This window comes from Protopterus annectens, chromosome 4.part1 (assembly GCF_019279795.1).
Source record: "Protopterus annectens isolate FY-2018-M chromosome 4.part1, PAN1.0, whole genome shotgun sequence".
Lineage (NCBI taxonomy): Eukaryota > Metazoa > Chordata > Ceratodontiformes > Protopteridae > Protopterus > Protopterus annectens.
In genome coordinates, this window is record NC_056734.1 from 104,573,458 (window position 1) to 104,592,462 (window position 19,005).

A 19,005-nucleotide genomic window follows, 5' to 3' on the forward strand; every position below is an offset into this window, starting at 1 on the left:
GCCAAAGGGCAATGCAGAGAACTGATAATGGGTTGAACCTGCAAGAAATCGGAGGTATCTTCTGCAATCTTGTCTGATAGGGACATACAGGTATGCCTCCTTGAGGTCCAGTGTTACCAGTCAAGACTCCTTGCCCAGCATGGGAAGAAGCTGCTGTAATGTGAGCATCTTGAATTTTGGTACATGTAAATATGTGTTTAGGATGGATAGGTCTAAATTATGTCTCCAATCTTTGTCTTTCCTTGGTACCAGGAATAGTCTGGAATAAAAACCTTGACCTTGTTCTTTTGCAGGTACCTCTTGAATAGCTTTCATGTCCATGAGAGCTGAAATTTGTTTTTGTGCCTCTGCCCTTTGATTTTGTGGCGGGTTTGGCATGCCTCTCATTTTTAGTAGGGTGTGAAAGTGGAATCTGTAGCCTCTGTCTATAATGTCCAGGATCCATTTGTCTTTTGTGATAATATGCCTATTTTTTGAGAATAATGCCAGTTTTCCACCTAAAGGTGCTGCCATTAAAGCTTTGCTTGGCATGCAAAGGGGAAGTCATTGTGTTTGCTTTCTGAATGACTGTGATCTATCTTCTCCACCTCTTAGGGTTGGTGCTTGTCATTGTTTGGCTCTGAATGATCCTTGAGATTGCCCTCTACCCCTCGGGCGCCTGTATCTGCCTCTTTGAGGTCTGTCCGTGGCTGGAAAGGACCAATTTTTTGAAGGCCAATTTCTGCTCAAACGTGGAGGTTGTACCTGTAGGAAACCTTTCACTGTTTGCATTGATCTTGCCTTTTCCTCCATTTTCTTTAGCACCTCCTCAGCTTTAACACCAAACAATACATCTTTTTGAAGAGGTGCATCTAGTAATTTAGCTTTGACATGATCTGGTAAGGTTTGCTCTTTGAGCCAAGCATGTCTACGTATGACAGACCCTGTAACAGCAGCTCTACATGAGGCCTCTAAAGCATCAAAACCACACTGCAAGGTATGTTTACCCACTTGCTCTGCACTATGCAACAAATCCTGCAGCTCCTTTAAATCTGGTTGCTCAGGTTGTGTCATTTTGCTTTTCAACTGAGATAACAAAAACTGTTGATACTTTAACATATGGAACTGACAGTTTAATGCCCTCATGGTTAAAGTGGCCAAGATGTACACCTTTTTCCCCCCACCTTTCTAAAGCTCTGGAATCTCTCTCTGAAGGTAATGGGTTTTTAGCAGTAGAGGCCTTAATTCCCTTGGGACCCTGTGAAATAGTTTCTGGGTCAGCAGCATGGCTTTTGTATAGGAACTGGTGTGAATCAGGAACCCGGTAATACCTGTCAGGTTTAACAGGAGCTGGAGGTAAAGAGTCTGGGTTGAGGCTGGCTTCTGTGTACACATCATCTAATATATCTAAGACAGGAGGGATAGCCAGAGGGCTGTGCTGGGGAAGCAAGAGAAAATCCCTGAGCCTTTTCTTGGAATCTGAGTAATCTTGGCCTTCCCAGTGAAAGTGTTCCCTCAAGGTATGTAGGGTTTCCCCAAAAGAATAGTCCTCGGGGGGGAGACCGAGGGAATGGACTAATCTGCATCAGAGTCTTCAAAAGGGGAATATGTATATTCCTGGTCCTCAGAATGTTCTGAGGTAATAGAGGCTTGATCTGAGGAAGGGTAGTCTTCCTCCAATCTGGGCCTTTTGTCCGAGGGGGGTTGAGAACCCCTGATAAGAGTAATCAAATCCTCAGCCATTTTGAGCATCCGTTTTTTAGGCATGGGGCCTTGAGAGGGGGTCTGTGGTCCTTGTTTTTTTAGTTTTCATGGCGGCTTTAGATTTTGTGAAAGCCTTAATGGAAAAGGAGGAAGGCCTGAAGACACCTTGAGAAGTGGCAGGCTTGTCTAAACTCTGAGTTTCCCCGCCAAGAGTGGTGTCGGTATCTGTAGTCGGAATGGGGGCCGAGGAGCCTGCGACCTCGGGCACAGAAGACACCGGTAATGAAGCGTCATCGGTACTCAGGGGCTGCGTAGGCGCCTCGCTGAGAACCGGAGCACCGATAGTCGGCTTTAGCGTGGTGTCGGTAGAAGTCACATACCTCGTACGTCGGTCCTTATCTTTGTGTCTTTTACTCAAAACTGGAGTCGGAGTATCCGACGACATAATGTAATTAAATTTTTTACCAAAATAGTGGTGGGCGAACTCTGCCCGACGCTTAATAGTGCGTTTGTTGAATCTAGCACAAAAACGGCAGGCCGAGACGTCGTGGTCTGGGCCTAAGCAAGGAATACAGAAAGAATGGAAATCCTTATGCGGTATTTGCTTCCCACATGAAATGCAATTATTAACTTTGTCGGACATCGGTCTGAGGCAAGAAAAGTTTCCCCAACGGGGTACTTGGCTTTCAAGAAGACTTTGGCTGAAATATTTTCGTAAATCTCAGGAGCTGGTCGACCGGCACTTGCGAACTGCTTCTGCTTCGGGCACCGCGCGGCAAGAAAGACTGAAGAAAATGGCTTTGGCTGCCTCTTTTATACCCCTGCCGCACTGACGTCGGGGAAGAAGCGACTACAACCGACGCCGGACATAGACTTTGGAATTCGGCCGACCGAGGACCCGCCTGACGGCAGGATAACCCATCTGTTATGACTGCAGCTGTATGCACGATGAACATCTGAGTCATACTGGTATTCATGGTCCAATGACCTGAGTGCCTGAGCAATGCGGCAGATCCTAGCCCCTGACCGTGACCTTCTCCTTACTCAACCTGGTGAGAGGGAACATCAGTGTGCGTCATGATGGAGTCTCCAATGACTAGAATGTTTGACTGTGTCGTAGCTTGCCTTATGGGGTTACAGGTAGAGGTGTCATGAGATGTAGATGGCGCAGTGGTGCAGCGGTAGCGTTGTCTCCTCACAGCAAGAGGTTCTCTGGTTCGATTCGTGGCTGGGGTGCCTTCTGTGTGGAGTCTGCACGTCCTCCCTGCGTTCGTGTGGGTTTCCTCCGGGTGCTCCGGTTTCCTCCCACGTTACAAAAGACATGCATGTGGAGCCTTCCTCCCCGGGCCTCCGCTGAAAATTGGCTTTGTTCCAAGTCGGACTTTCCCGGTTAACAAATGTTAAATAAAATAAATAAAAATAAATGTTGATTTGGGTGTGTCCTTAGAGGTACAGAGCAAGGAACTACATTTGTTAGATAAATTACTACCATTCACCTTGGTCAAGGACACACTGGATGAATTTTAAACCTGTCAAGTTCAGCTGCATGATTTTTTTTTTTTTAACTCCCAGATCACTGTTCCCCAAAGGAAATCAATGACAGTGCAGGAACAGAAAAACTGCACCAACAGTGACTCAATTTCAGTATGATTTTTTTTCTTTTCTCTATAGCTGTACAACTATGAAACAAGTAAAGTGAGTAAGTTGGGGGAACAAGGGATCTCTCTTACTCCCTAGCAAAAAAATTGTGGGTTTCAGCAACCCAAAGCTTTAATTGATGCATTTTGCCCTTGTTGAATCTTCAGTAAATTTATGCTCAATAAAATGTATGGGAAGTAAAAGAAACAGCAGCAGTGACAACAGAAGAGGCAAACATGATAAATGAAAGTTACAAGTCTGAAGTAATAATAAATGGCAAATAAAAATAGTCAAAACTAATCACTCAAAAAGCACCTGTCATCAAGTATTACATTTTCAAGTGTGTTTGCATACACTGCATACAACACATTTTTGTAAATATACAATTCCTTTAAATTTTCTTACCTCTGTTTTAGACTGACCCGCGGAAGCATAGTAATTAGCCACTATGTAAGCTCGTAATTTGTCCATCATTCTTCTGGCTTCATTCAAACGCTATACAAAAAATAAATAAATAATTACTTTTAAAATACATGCTTACTGATAATGAAAAAAGTTACACTCGGTGCCAAAATCTTATTTTAGAAATATATGTTAGTGATACACTGTTGTTCTCAATCATACAATCATACTGTGGTTACAGAATATGCAATCAGAAAGTACAGTTGTGTACTCTTACCATAAATGTAGATGTTAGAGTGTGTGTTCACTGCTGCAGTCATTACTGTAGGGTTCTTCTTGCTGGCAGCTGCACTCGATCGGCCAGAGTCCCAAAGTCTGGGTCCGGCGTCGGCTGAGGGTGCTCCTTCCCTGACGTCAGAGTGCCAGGGGTATAAAGGCCTCAACTGATGCCATTTTCCTCAGTTTTTCTTGCCCCAGATGTCAGGTGCCCAAAAACAACAGGCCAATAGCTTAGACAGAAGAATAAGCATGCATCAAAGTAGAACATCTAAAAATCATCAGCAAATATACCTCAGAGGAAGAGTAGTGTAAAGGAAACACAGACAGTACTCATAGAAACAGCAAAAGAGGGGATAGGAGGGAGGGTAACCCAGACTGCAACAGTGAACACACTCGAACATCTACATTTATGGTAAGAGTACACAACTCTACTATGTTCATCGTGGTTCACTGTTGCAGTCATTACTGTAGGGTTGAATCCCAAAGCGAAGAAAGGGTGGCTGGAGAAGGTACAGAAGGGGCGGCCACAAGGCCCTGCAGGACTGCAGAGGGAAAGCCAGCCCTAGATTTAGAGTAGAGAGGGAGGTTGTACTGCTTAGAAAAGGAATGCACAGAACTCCAAGTAGCAGCTTCTAAGATTTCCTTGGTAGGGACTTCACTGAGGAAGGCTGCTGAAGTAGCAGCAGCTCTGGTAGAATGTGTCCTAATGTTAATAGGAACTGGTTTGCCATGATGAGAATAACAGAATCTGATACAGTGGGGAAGCCACTTAGAAATAGTTGGTTTAGTGATTGCTTTTCCCTGTGATGTAGCAGCATAGGCTACAAACAATTGGTCAGTTTTCCTAAAAAACTTGGTCCTGTCCAGGTAAAAGCTAAGTTGTTTGTGTATGTCTAAAGAATGCAAAATTCTCTCTTCTTCATTTAGAGGAATAGGATAGAAGGTAGGTAAATGAATAGTCTGATTCAAGGCTACCTTAAAAACCACCATAGGAATAAAAGTGGGGTTAGTCCTCAGGGAAACCCTGTCCTGATGAAAAATAATGAAGGGTTCCACAGACATGAGTGCTTGTAATTCCGAGACCCTTCTGGCAGAGGTTATTGCTAAAAGAAGAGCAGTTTTCCAAGATAAAAACTTTAAATCTGTGGTAGCCGCACATTCAAAAGGGGGCAGAGTTAGTTTTTCCAAAACATAGTTGAGATCCCAAGCAGGAACTGGAGCACTTCTAGGGGGCCTAATATTCTTTGCCCCCCTGAGATATTGTTTAAGTAACGGATGAGAAAAAATAGGGGGATCCGTATTGTATTGTGCAGAAACAGCAGAGGCATGTATTTTGATAGACGAAAAAGATAGGCCCTTATGCAACATCTCTGTTAGGTATTGTAAAATCAGAGGGATGTTTGGAACTGTAGTATCAAAACCCTGGGCCTGATTCCAGATGCAAAATCTTTTCCATTTTCCTGCATAAGATTTCCTGGTGCTGGGCCTTCTAGCCTCAAGAATTATATCCATTACCTGTTTGGTAAGGATAGAATTTGCTTATAGCCTGTGGATCCGCCAGGCTGCTAGATTCAGTGTTTTGACATGACTGTGCAGGATCTGGCCGTCTTGTTGAGACATTAGATGTGGAATTTGTGGTAGAATCCAGGGCGAATCCTGAGCCAAGTTCATCAGGACTGAATACCAGAATTGTCGAGGCCAGTTGGGAGCCAGAAGAATCATATTTGGTTTGTCCTGTTTGATCTTCAGAAGCACCCTTGGTAGAAGAGGCAATGGAGGAAAGGCATACACCGAGAGGTTTTTCCAACTGAATGAAAGAGCATCCACTTTCCATGCCTGTTCATGGTAGGTCCTCGTGCAGAACATTTGAAGTTGGTGGTTTTGGGGGGATGCAAAGAGATCTATGTCCGGGCACCCCCATGCCTCTGTCATCATCCTGAATATCTGAACATCCAACATCCATTCATGTGGATCTGAGAGATTTCTGCTTAGACTGTCTGCCAGAGAGTTGTCTTTTCCTGGCAGAAACTGTGCTTGTAAATCCACCTTGGAGGCCAGTGCTGTGTTCCGTAGAGTCATGGTCAGTCTGCACAGGGGGTAAGAGTGGGAGCCTCCCTGCTTGTTTATGTACCACATCGCTGTAGTGTTGTCTGTCTTTATCAGTAATTGTCCTTGTAGAATGAGATAATTGAAAGCTGTCAAAGCATTCTGTACAGCTAGCATTTCCTTCAAATTTATGTGCAGGTGCATCATTTGGTCCTTTGTCCAGGCACTTTTCCTTGCATGTGGGCTCCCCATGCACAGTCCGAAGCATCCATCGTTATCACTTGATTGGCTGGAGTGGGACAGAAAGGCTTTCCCCTTGTTCTGGAGACAGGCCTCGGCCCACCAAAGAAATTTCCGCTGGAGGCAAGGCAAAATTGTGGTGACAATGCTGAGACCATACACTCTTGAGGTACCACTGTATTTTCCTCATATGCAGTCTTGCATATGGTATTAGCAGAATGTATGATGCCATGTAATACAAAGCCTGCAGAATTTTTCTTGCAGTTAGCTGACTCTTTGCAGACAGGTTTTTCAAAGAGGAAGCCAGTTGCACTTTTTTGTCTGGTGTCAAGTAAGCCATCTGGGTTGTACTGCTCAAAAGAGCACCCAGGAAAATAATCTGTCTAGTGGGTACCAGGTTTGATTTCTTTAGGTTCACTGTAAACCCTAGACACCCGAGAAGATGCTTCACAAAAACCAGATGATGACGTAAAGTCTCCTTGTTGTCCGCTTGAATGAGACAATCATCCAGATAAGGGTATATCTGAATTCCCTTCTGTCTGCAAAATGCCATTACTGGAGCCAGGCACTTGGTAAAGACCTTGGGCGCAGTAGATAAGCCAAAGGGCAGCGCAGAGAACTGGTAATGTTTCGAGACCGCTTTGAATCTGAGGTACCTTCTGCATTCCTGCCTTATAGGAATATGCAGGTAAGCTTCTTTCAAGTCCAAAGTCACCATCAAAGCGTTCTTGCTCAACATAGGCAGCAGCTGCTGCAGAGCGAGCATTTTGAATTTTGGTATGTCCAGAAAGGTGTTTAGTACTGAAAGGTCCAGGATTGGTCTCCATGTGTTTTCCTTCCTGGGAACCAGGAAAAGTCTTGAATAAAAACCTTGCCCTATTTCTGTGTTTGGTACCAATACTATGGCCCTCATAGCCATGAGGGACTGAACTTGCTTCTGAGCCTCTGCCCACTGATGCTTTGGCAGGTCTGGCCATCCGTTTGGTTTTGGCAAGGTATGGAAATGAAACTTGTAACCCCTTAAAACTATGTCCAGAACCCATTTGTCTTGGGTTATGCGGCTCCAATTGTGATGGAAAAGAGAAATTTTTCCTCCTAAAGGCACTTCCAGGAAAGAAGCCCCTGGAGCTAATAAGGGAGAGTCATAAAGACTGTTTTCTGTAAGGTTGTGACCCATCTTCTCCACCCTTGGGAGAGGGAGCACTCCACTGTCTGGGTCTAAAAGAGGTCTGTGCCTGTTCTCTACCTCTGGAACGCCTGTATCTGCCTCTCTGGGGTCTGTCCACGGTCGGAAAGGACAAAGGCTTAGCTGGCCAGTTCCTGCTAAACCTAGGAGGTTGCACCTGTAGAAAATCTTTAACCATCGGCATAGATTTGGCCTCGTATTCCATTTCCTTTAATACCTCCTCGGCTTTGGCCCCAAACAAAACTTTGTGCTGTAGAGGGGCATCCAACAGTTTTGCCTTAACCTGATCTGGTAAACTTTGCTCCCTTAACCAAGCATGCCTTCTAATAAATATGCCAGTAGCTGCAGCCCTGCAAGAATCCTCCAAAGAATCAAAACCACAGTGCAGGGTGTGTTTACCCACCTGCTCAATAGCATGCAATAAATCCTGTAGCTCCTTATTTTCTGTACAACCAGAAACAGCTGACATCTTTTGTTTCAACACAGACAAAAGGTACTGCTGATATTTCAACGTATGAAATTGACAATTCAAAGCTCTAACAGCCAAAGTAGCGGAAGTATAGACTTTTTTGCCCCATCTTTCCAAGGCTCTGGATTCTCTGTCAGAGGGAATAGGGTTCTTAACAGAGGCCGATTTAACACACTTAGGGCACTGCGAAATAGTTTCTGGATCAGCTGAAGGATTTTTAAAAAGGAATTTGTGAGAATCCGGAACCCTATAATACCTATCCAGTTTGACAGGAGCAGGAGGAAAGGAATCAGGAGAGAGAGTAGACTCTGTAAAAACATCATCCACAATGTCCAAGACAGGGGGGATAGCCAGGGGCCTATGCTGAGGAAGAAGAAGAAAATCTCTAAGCCTTCTCTTGGATTCAGAGTATTCCTGCCCTTCCCAGTGGAAATGCTCTCTCATGTCATGCAAGGTTTCCCCAAAATAATAATCTTCAGGAGGGGAAGCTGAAGGAAGGGATTCTTCAGCATCAGAATCCTCGTAAGGAGGGAAGGAACAGTCCTGCTGAGAGGAAGAAGCATAAGAAATTGAAACCTGATCTGATGAATCATAATCTGGCTCTTGCCTAGGCCTTTTGGCAGGAGGGGGATGGGAACCCCTGATCATAGTTAACAGGTCTTCGGCCATTTTAAGCATCTGTCCCTGAGGTCTAGGGCCTTGAACTGAAGAGGCCTGTGCTGGTCTCTTTGTCTTTTCCGGAGCCTTAGTCTTTGACTGTAAAACTGAAACCATTTTAACATGAAGCTGTGTAGGCCTGAAAACCCCCTCAGAAGCCCATCTGAGGGAGCATTATCCGAAGGTCCAGTCCCTTGAAATTCAGAAGGCCTCATTGGCTCCTCATGGGAGTCGGTACAGGCGAGCGGTTCAAAAGTGGCTGACGACAGGCGCTGCGAAAGCACCTCACTGACGACCGACGAACCGGCAACTGGCCCTAGTAAAGAAATGTCATCAGTTTTGGACCTCGGAGGCCTGTCTTTATCTTTCCGTCGTTTGTGTGCTCCAACCGGAGAAGAATCCGACGATATATTGTAATTAAATCTTCTCCCAAAGTAATGGAAGGCAAAATCGTACCTGCGCTTAATAGTGCGTTGGTTAAATCTAGCACAAAACCTACAACTAGCTACGTCGTGGTCAGTGCCTAGGCAAGGAATACAGTATGAATGAAAATCCTTATGAGGTATTTGCTTCCCACAAGAAATACAATTATTAACTTTTTCTGACATCGGACTGGAGCAAGAAAAAAGTTTCCCCAACGGGGTACTTAGCTTTAGGAAGAAGAAGTCTTCAGACAAATCACCAAAGTGAAAAGGAGTCGGCCGACCGGCACTTGCGAACTGCTTTGCTTCGGGCACCACATGGCAAGAAAGACGGAGGAAAATGGCATAGGCTGAGGCCTTTATACCTCTGGCGCGCTGACGTCAGGGAAGGAGCGACCTCAGCCGACGTCAGACCCAGACTTTGGGACTCTGGCCGATCGAGAGCTGCTGCCAGTAGGAAGAACCCTACAGTAATGATTGCAACAGTGAACCACGATGAACATCAGAACAGGTCCAGCTGATCAGGCAGAAAGGAATCTGGTCTTGTTGTTTGGCAGCCTAAATTTAGGAAGAATTCAAATGTCAAACAAAGCTGGGGTGGAAGGCTTGAGCCTTTCTACAAAGGGTAAGCGATAAAGCATCTCACTCCAGTTAAATGATCTCACTGTCAAGAGTGGGAAAGCTGATGACAAGCACACTGTAATAAAGGCTTACATCACATTCCTAGAAAGAAGGATTATGGGCATATCCAACGTGTGAAGGGTGACACAGCAAGCTAAAGAATCAAAGGGAAATGTGATGAAAAGTGGGAAAACTCCCAAACAAACTGAATGTATAGGACATTAATGAGATGTTTAAAGGTGTGGGGTGTCACTGAAAAAAAAGTACCATAAAAATTGTTAGCAGCTGGGGAAAAATGTGCAGAGACAACTAAAAGTTTAAGGACTATGGAAAGTATCACTCAGTATAATTCTACTCTCCTCAAGAGTTCTTAAATGAATATGCTTAAATACAGAGAATATAATCTGTCAACTTAGTGACATTTCTCATTAGATGTGCATGTCATATTTGAGTCTTTAAATACAAATGCCTACCAATCCAACTTACAGTCCTCCTATGCTTAGTTATTCAAAACTATGCACATGGAGCACTGCCTTCCACTAAGAAGCAACCTGTTCCTCTACCTTTTTAACTAAACTCTCTGATAATGTGTCTGAATTCAAGCCCTCTTTAGCTATATACCACTACTTTTCCTTTGGATGAAAAGTATTCTGCTTTCTTGGTCCCAAAATACAAAACTCTAGTCCTCTTATATTTACTGTCTTCCTACATTATCTTCCTTTCTGTCAATTCTAAAAATATACAGTAAACTCTCAGTTAACCAGCACCCATGGGGATTGGTAGATGCCTGATAACTATAGTTGGTTGTTTGAGAGTTACTATTAAAAACAGGTGTGACTAATGTCTTCCTTTTTAAAACTCTAAAAATGTAAGGTATGTTTCTGTGTCGGGAAAACAGAAAGTGCAACATGTGAAAATTACTCTATATGCTGTTGTCTTTCGGCTTTTCCTGGTTAGGGGTCGACACAGCAGAACTCCGGTCCGCTAAAGATTGGCAGTAGATTTTCATGAATGCCGAGGTGCCAGCTCGACGTTCAACCTTCAACGAAGGCAGGCCCATTTACGCATGCCTTTCGAACGCCCACCCAACCACGGGGAGGACATGCAGACTCCACACAGAAGGCACTCCACGCACTCCAGCCGAGAATCGAACGGGAGAACCTCTTGCTGTGAGGCAACAACACTACTGCTGCACCACCACGGAAGTGTGAAAATTACTCTATATAGTTTTGATATTTTTTGCTGGTTGCTTGAGTTTCGGTTAACTGAGAGTTTACTTATCTAACATATCTATCCATCTGAATTGGGGTCTACCACATAATCTGGCTACTTAGTAATGCCAAAACTTCACATTTTAATATGTCACAAAACTGATTATTTCCACTCATGTTATAGTTCTTTCTTACTGTAACAAGAAGTGCAGCTGTGTGAAAAACTCACCATAACAGTATGTGGATCATGACCACTGTTGCACTAGAATTCCTAACAAACAGGGTTTAGCAACAGGTGGGCATTCACTCAGCTAGTCAGAAATTCAAGTGGTCAGTAGAGGTCTTTGCATAAGCCAGCTCCTCTCCAACATGAAGACACACAGTCATGTCCCAAGACAAGAGATGCAGTCAGTCCATGCCATCTTAAGGACATACATGAATACGTCCTGGGAAGGGCAGTGTCTTCACTAATTTATAATTTCAAGTACAGCTGTTGCAACACAGGAATAAAGGAGCAATACTAGTAATCATAGGGACCAGAACATGCCCAGTTAGACACATCTTACAAAAAACTTCTTGCCATCTTTTTCAAACACTTAACAGTGTCAGCTCTCAAATCATGCAGGGTTGGATGTAATTACCCCTGTGTAAATTTCTGTCTACCTATCCAGTCATAAAGACTAGCCATAAAGATAGCCAGCAAAGTAGTACTTTGGCCTGTTGTGGTAACTTGTTCCACAGGCTGGGAATATGCTACATTAAGAATCTATCCCCCCAGCTAGGGTGGGAAGGAATACTGAAACAGTGGCCAGTAAGATATCTACTGATATAACAAGTTATAACACAATTGCACCATGTCAGGACTTAAATTACTGTTGCAGAATTCCAAGCAGAAGGGTGATTCACAGACCTTAAGGGAATAGAAGGGATAATTGCTGGGAATGGTGAGAATTGTCCAAGATTCCAGAAAGGACTGACCTAACGAAGGCAGGCCTAGGCCATGAAAATGTAGTGTTTAGTTAAGGTGTGTGTAGAAGACCAGGTATCAGCTTCCAGGAATGTGTCAGAATCCAATCCTTTGTAGAAGGCACTCAAAGAGGCCATTGATTTTGTACAGTAAGCCTCTGGGAAGTAGGGCAAAGATGTCATGGTGCAAGTAAAAATAAATGGGCTTAGTAATGCAATAGTGGTTTGTTTTCATTTATATAAACGCATGATTGCTTATGTCGTAAGTGATGGTTTAATAAAGTTATTTGTTTAAAAAAACGGGCAGGAATTGAATCATTTATGTAATTTTGCTTAGGTTATATGATGTACAGCAATATATGTGAAGTAGAATGTTTTTAATGTGTTAAAACACTTTGATTACTTTTGTATAAAGGTAAATTTGCCTGTGTCAGAAGTGATAATTTAATAAAGGTGTGTTCAAAACCAAAAAAAAAAAAAAAAATGCAATGTTTGTTTAGATACTGGCTGGCCCAGTTTAGAGTTCGTGAAACAGACATATAGTTGGTCATGACTTACGAATAGACTTAGGTGTTCAAATAAAATCTTAACTATCTGTGCACATCTACAGAATGTAGTAGTTCTTCACCCTTGTTCTGTGGGTTGGGAAAGAAAATGGGTAGATTGATAACTCGACTGAGAGACATTTTGTTTATCACTTTACACATGAAAAATGAGTTGACCCTCAGAGAGACACTGTCCTTGTCGAAATAAAAGGTAAGATATCCATGAATCACTGTATTTCTTAGATTCTCCTAGATGAAGTGAGAGTCAGCAAAAGAATAGTTTTCCAAGTGCAGAATTTGACAGTAGAAGAAGCAGCTGGCTCAAATTGAAGGCAGAGCATGTTTTTCTAGCACAAAGTTGAGGTACTATGGTGAGGTTACATGTTTCCTCAGGGAATTTAAATATAGCACATCTTTTAGAAATTGTCTGACTTCAAGCCTAGATATAACAGGTGGTTGAAGGGAAGACATGTTGAAATGTCTGAAAGGTAGGCTTTAACAGAGGAGTACGTCAGGTCATTTTTCATAACTTCACACATATAGGAGAAGGTAAGATGAACCCCTGATTTTGTGGGGTCCTGACTGTTAGCATGATACCATATAGAAAATCTCATCCATTTGACTAAGCAGTGTTTTCCTGTGGTTAGTCTCCTTGCCTCATGAGATCCTGAAGCACATCCTCAGAAAACTAGTGTCTGGAAGGGATCAGAATCCTATCATCCATGGAAAAGGTTGAGGGATGACAGGTTGGGATAAAGCAGCGAATCCCTCTGTTGTGTTATCAGGTACACTTTGTGGGGGTAGCATGTGGCTAAACGATAGAGAGAGGGACCAATCCTACTTTGGCCAAAAGGGACTCACCAGAAGAATTTTAAAACTCTTTGCAGCAGATGAAGTACAGGGAAGGCATAAAAAAAAAAAAAAAAAAAGTGTGTGAATATGTCCTATATACCAAGGGACAATGAGTCCTTGTGCAAAAGAGGGGGAGCGGTTTCTTGCTCTTCAAGGTAAATATGGCTATATGTGGTGTTCCCCAGCTGTGAACTATGTCTAGGAAGACCTCTCTGTTGAGGGTACAATTCACGGTGGGGGTCTTCAAAGGACCTGCTTAATAAGTCTGCCAGGATATTGTCCTGTAAACAGAATGCACACTGCTTGAAGGGACATGCCCATCTGGGTAGCCAAGTTCTGAGCAGTCTGAGCCAACCTGCATAGCTTTTATGACCTGGTTTCTCCTTACTTATGTACCACTTAACTGAAGTGTTGTCTTTGACTGCAGTCTTATCAGTAAATACTCGAGGAGGCCCTGGTTTACACAGGAGGGCAAAAAAATGAAGGGCTTGAATAAGAGGCCTCATTCTTTTTAGGTTGATGTGTTCTTCCTTGAAGGTAGACTACCAATGGTCTTGGACCTTGTGGATGCCCATCCAAGCCTCCCCTCCCCCGAGCCTCATCTGAGAAGTTTGTACATTTCCTGATTTGGGGTTTGTGCCTTGAACAGTAGTCCTGGTTCGTGGATTGAGGTTCACCTGTCTCACCCACCACAGGATCTCCTTGAGACAAGGCATAAAGGATAACAATATCTCTAGGGGTGAGAGTGTTGGGACCATACATTCTTCAGGTACTACTGAATTTTTCACAAATGCAACCTGGCTAAAATAAGCATTGGTGTGCTTGCTGACATGAATCCTAGTGCTCTTAGAATCTCCCTGGCTGAGCAGGCTTTGATGGAGATTAGAGACTGAAAATTGTGAGGTTTTGCACCTTTCCCCGAGACAAAAAGGTTTGAATCTTTTTAGTTTCCAGTCTGCAACCAAAGAAAACTAGGTCCTGAGTGGGCTGGAGAGAGGACTTTTTGAAGCTAACAGTGAATACCAATTGCAAAAGCAGGATGAAAGTGAATTGGAGGTGCTACAGTAGGATCTGAGGTGAACAGGACTAACTAAACAGATTGTCTAGGTAGGGAAATATTTGAATTCCGGTAGTCCTGCAAAAGGCTGCAACAGGCACCAGGCACTTTGTGAATCTTCTGGTGGCTGTAAAATGTTTCAAAAGCAAAGCAGTAAAGTGAAAATGAAGGGCGTATGGGGATTTGCAGGTAGTCATCCTTCAGCTCCAAGAAGACTAGAAATGCCTGTGGGGTGAATAAAGGGAAAAAGGGTCTGAAGTGAAACCATTTTGAAAGTGGGAGAGAGAGAGAGAGAGAGAGAGAGGGAATGGCTCTCCACTGCCCTTCTTTTCTTCGAATCAGAAACCGTCTGGAGTAAAAACATTGACCCACAAACTGAAGAGGCACTGGGTCAATCGTACCTTAGGACTGCAGTTCCCAAAGATGCTAGCAGCAAAGAGGCTAAAAGAGCGACTGCTAACTTGATAAAAGTGTTTGTTTTCCTGCTACTACCTGGGCGACTGTCCGATCTAGCTAAACTACAAGTATTTCTGCTTCTTGAACCGTTTTAAACTGTTTAAAGTTGTTTTTGCACCTGCACTTTTAAGGTTTGTCCTGTTTGCTGCTTTTACCTGTTGAGGCTACACACTCAAGTGTGCTAGCCTGTGTTACATATTTATTGCATTTTCCTGCTGTTTGTTGCAAAAAAAATATATATATATCCTCGTTTCCTGTCTTTCCTGACCTAGAGTAGTCCAAATACAGGCTTTGCTGTATTCTGGACTTTTGGAAAGTCCCTGTGTTGCCCATTTCCTTTCTTGGATAAAGGGAGGCTTCTTTGTTCACCAGTGGCAGTGGGGAGCATGGAGCAGCCTATCTATCCCTGAAGGAGTGTTCCCAGCACAAGAATCGGGCAGTCTATTGGCCGGTTTGGGCCAATTTCTAGCTCATTCAAGTCCCCCTGTATAAAACCCGCTTTAGCACGATTTTGCGCATAGCGCAGCATCGGGCAGCGCCGCTCGATTGGGTTTAAACCATTCTCAGCTCCACAAAGTCTGCTCTTCACTTTTTCCCTTAGAACTGATCTAGTTCTCATAATAAACACCCTATTCCCACTCTAAAGCCTGGCACTTGCTCACTAAAGCAATTATACAAGTCAGCACTAAAAAATTAAAAGCACTACACCCTCACAAACTCCCCTTGAGTACTTCGTTCCCCATTGGCCCTTTTTTTCAATTATAAAGGAATTCCCAATACTATTCTAGCATGTCCAAAGGTCAGTTGTCAATCTCCTCTCCAGTCCAGCTGGTGAATCTGGGAATCTTGAGGCAATGTTACAACTGCCTCATGTACACAGACAACCCTCTCCTCCTCCCAACAAATTCCAACACATGTGAGAGATGCAACCATATAGCCAAACTGGAGGCTAAGCTCTCTCAACTCAGTACTGGCATAACCAGTCAGGAGGAGAAGGAAACCACACTCACTACAATTCCAGTCTCACATAGACCTACCACAACAGCAAACCAAACACATAAACACACAAGACATACTCGGAGGCTCTAAATAAAAATCTGCCTAAGCAGCAGAGACCTCCAAAGCAGACACCCAAACAACCGCTACCCCAAAACAAAACACGTGCAACACATAGCTCACAAAGCCAGTGTGCCGAACAGTCACAGCCCTTAAGGCTAAACAACACACCTGATACACTTGTAATAGGTGACTCTATCGTCAGGCACACTGGCGCCCCGCACTCCAGGCTGAACAAGGAGAAGGTCACGGTGAGCTGCCTGTCGGGCGCTAGGATCCGCCACATAACACAAGCACTCAGGTCACTCCAAGGCAAGTACAAATATGACTCAGTCATTGTCCATGCTGGTGTGAATGACCTAAGACGCACCTCCCTGGACTACATGAAAAGAGACATAGAGGAGCTCTCTGAGCATGTAGCCCAAGCCGGTATGACCCTGACCTTGAGTAGCATCTTACCCTCACCAACAATGACGCCACAATATGAAGACAAGATGATCAATTTCAACAATTGGCTTAAGTATTGGTGTCATTCAAAGGGGATCCAATGCCTGTCTGCCTGGAATGACATGCTCGACAAGCCATGATGCTTCACTAGGGACGGCTTGCACCTGTCACACCTGGGCTTTCGGATATTGGCAAAGGCTCTTGCCACCTCCATAGGCTCAAAAGACAAACCCAGCTCTATAGGTATCACAAGGGATAAGAAACTAAGAGTAATGCTACTCAACGCCAGAAGTCTAAACCTCAAGATGCACGCACTCAAAACTCTCCTTAGCATGGAGAACATCGATATCTGTGCAGTAACAGAAACCTGGTTCAAGGCTCCCGAGAGCACCCCAGCACGACCAGGTTATACCTCATACCATGTTTTTCGGCCCCAAAACTTCGACCGAACCACAAAAGGAGGGGGGGGGTATCAATATTTGTCAAAGATACCCACGCCTCCAGGTTGGTGGCACAGCACGAAGCATCAGAGACTATCCATGTGCAACTAACAGTGGGTAAAACTGCCTTCCAGTTTATAGCCTGCTACAGACCACCCTCGTAAACCCAGGAACCCCACTCTGCCTTCCTGAGAACACTGGGAAATATGAAGGTCTCTCCAAACACCATTATATTGGGCGACTTCAACTACCATAGCATAGACTGTGAGCATTACTCTAGCTCCAACACCCTAGCCCAAAGGTTCCTAGAATTTATAAACTCAAATGCTATGGAATAACTTGTTGCCACTCCCACAAGAGGGGAAAACATACTGGACCTGATCATCACCAACATGGGGACTCTATGCTCCAGACCAGAAGTGTATCCCTCACTGGTAAGATCAGACCATAAACTAATCTCACTAGATATTCACATCCCGACCCCAGCCCCTGCCCAGAAAACCACAGTGAAAAACTTCTCTTAAACAAATTTCACACTCCTCAAAACAGAGGTGGAATCCTTCAAAGCCCCTGCGCCTGTGGAAAATACGGTCCAAAACGCAGAATCCTTTATAAACGCATTCTATGAACGCCTTCAGGAATGCATGGATCATGCAATCCCAAATAAAACCAAGACCCAATCCTCCAAAGTTAGGAGTCCTGTCTGGTGGACCCCAGCCATAAACAAACTATACAGTAGAAGGAGGAAGCTACTACATGATAGAGCAAAATCCCAAAAAGGAAGGCATCTCTGATCAGTATTAGCAAAAAACTACGGGCACTCATAAAATCGTCTAAAGCCAGCTTCGAGAGAAAAATTGCACAGGACACGAAGGATAATCACAAGGCTTTCTTTAGTTATGTTAGGAACCTGGGTGGGAATTCCCAGATATGCTCAGAATTAGTCCAAAATGACAAAAAATACACCAAACCCACAGACATTGCCAACATCCTAGCTGACAGGTTCAGTGCAAACCCCCCCCCCCTTCCCCACCAAAAGGGCAAATCTATCCCAGCAGAGTGCTGCCCCCCTGACATCTCAGATGCTCAGGTAAGAGCCGCCCTCTCCAAAGCAAAAAACACAGCATCAATGGGACCAGACGGTGTCCCGGGCTGCGTCCTACATGAACTCCAAGAAGAACTAAACCCAAACATAAAACTACTGTTCAATCTCAGCCTTACTACAGGATATGTACCCAAAGAGTGGCGCACAGCAGCAGTGGTCCCTCTCCACAAAGGTGGTGTCTCAACGGATCCTGGAAACAATCGCCCCCATAAGCTTAACTAGCTTGGTCTGCAAAGCTATGGAAAGGATCATCATGGACCTCATAAAGATATTGGGGACCTACAAACACTGGATCCTACCCAGTTCGGCTTTGTTAAGGGCAGATCCTGCCTCTTAAACCTGGTTGATTTCTTTGAAACAGTCACCAAAAGCCACTGACGAGAGGAAGGTGGTCCACACAGCCTACCTGGACCTTGCAAAAGCCTTCGATACAATACCCCACTCGGGCATTATAGATAAGCTCACCAGCTTAAATATAAACCCCTATGTCACTAGATGGGTTGCAAACTAGCTCAAGGACAGAACCCACATGGTTAGAATTGCTGGAGCCATGTCAGACTCCAAACCAGTTACAAGTGGCATCCCACAAGGCTCAGTCCTGGGACCTCTCTTGTTCGGTATATATTTCTCAGAGGTACAGGCTAACACGGAAGGACTGTGGCTGACCAAGTTCACAGATGACTGCAAACTGGGCGCCATAATAGACTATCCAGCCGACACAAGCATCCTACAAAAGGCCTCATAGAAACAGACAACTGGTGCCAGAGCCATGGCCTCAAGCTAAACGCCAAAAAGTGTATAGTCATCCCCTTTGGCAAAAACAAAGTGCCCACAAATTACCACATAGGTGGCAATCCATTAAGTACAGAAGAAGTAATTAGGGACCTGGGGACCCAAGTTGATAGCAATCTCTCATTTGACAACCACGTGGCCAAAGTGGTTAGAAAAACATTTTATATAGCCCACCTAATCATGAAGGGATTCACATCTAGATCAGGGGAGGTCATCGTGCCTCTTTACTCATCCCTCATCAGGCCCATAATTGAGTACAATGCCCCTTTTGGGATGTACCTTACCAGACACCTGCAGTAACTGGAAAGACCCCAAAAGTACCTCACCAAGAGGATCAAAGGGCTCAAACAGATGCCATATGCTGCCCGGTTAAAGAAACTCCAGCTCTACTCAGTGGCATACCGCCTGCTCAGAGGCGATCTGTGCCTGACATAT

General features: G+C 44.2%; 1 protein-coding gene across 3 annotated transcripts in view; it reads right to left on the reverse strand.

The window, feature by feature from the left end:
- The window catches only part of YEATS2 (YEATS domain containing 2), a 1,703,429-nt gene that overhangs the window by 1,605,436 nt on the left and 78,988 nt on the right, over window positions 1–19,005 (reverse strand). For all 3 annotated transcript variants that reach the window (XM_044070010.1, XM_044070009.1, XM_044070008.1), the window contains exon 4: window positions 3,727–3,816. In XM_044070010.1, coding sequence (XP_043925945.1) covers window positions 3,727–3,816 — 90 coding nt within the window. The remainder of the gene's footprint in view (window positions 1–3,726; window positions 3,817–19,005) is intronic.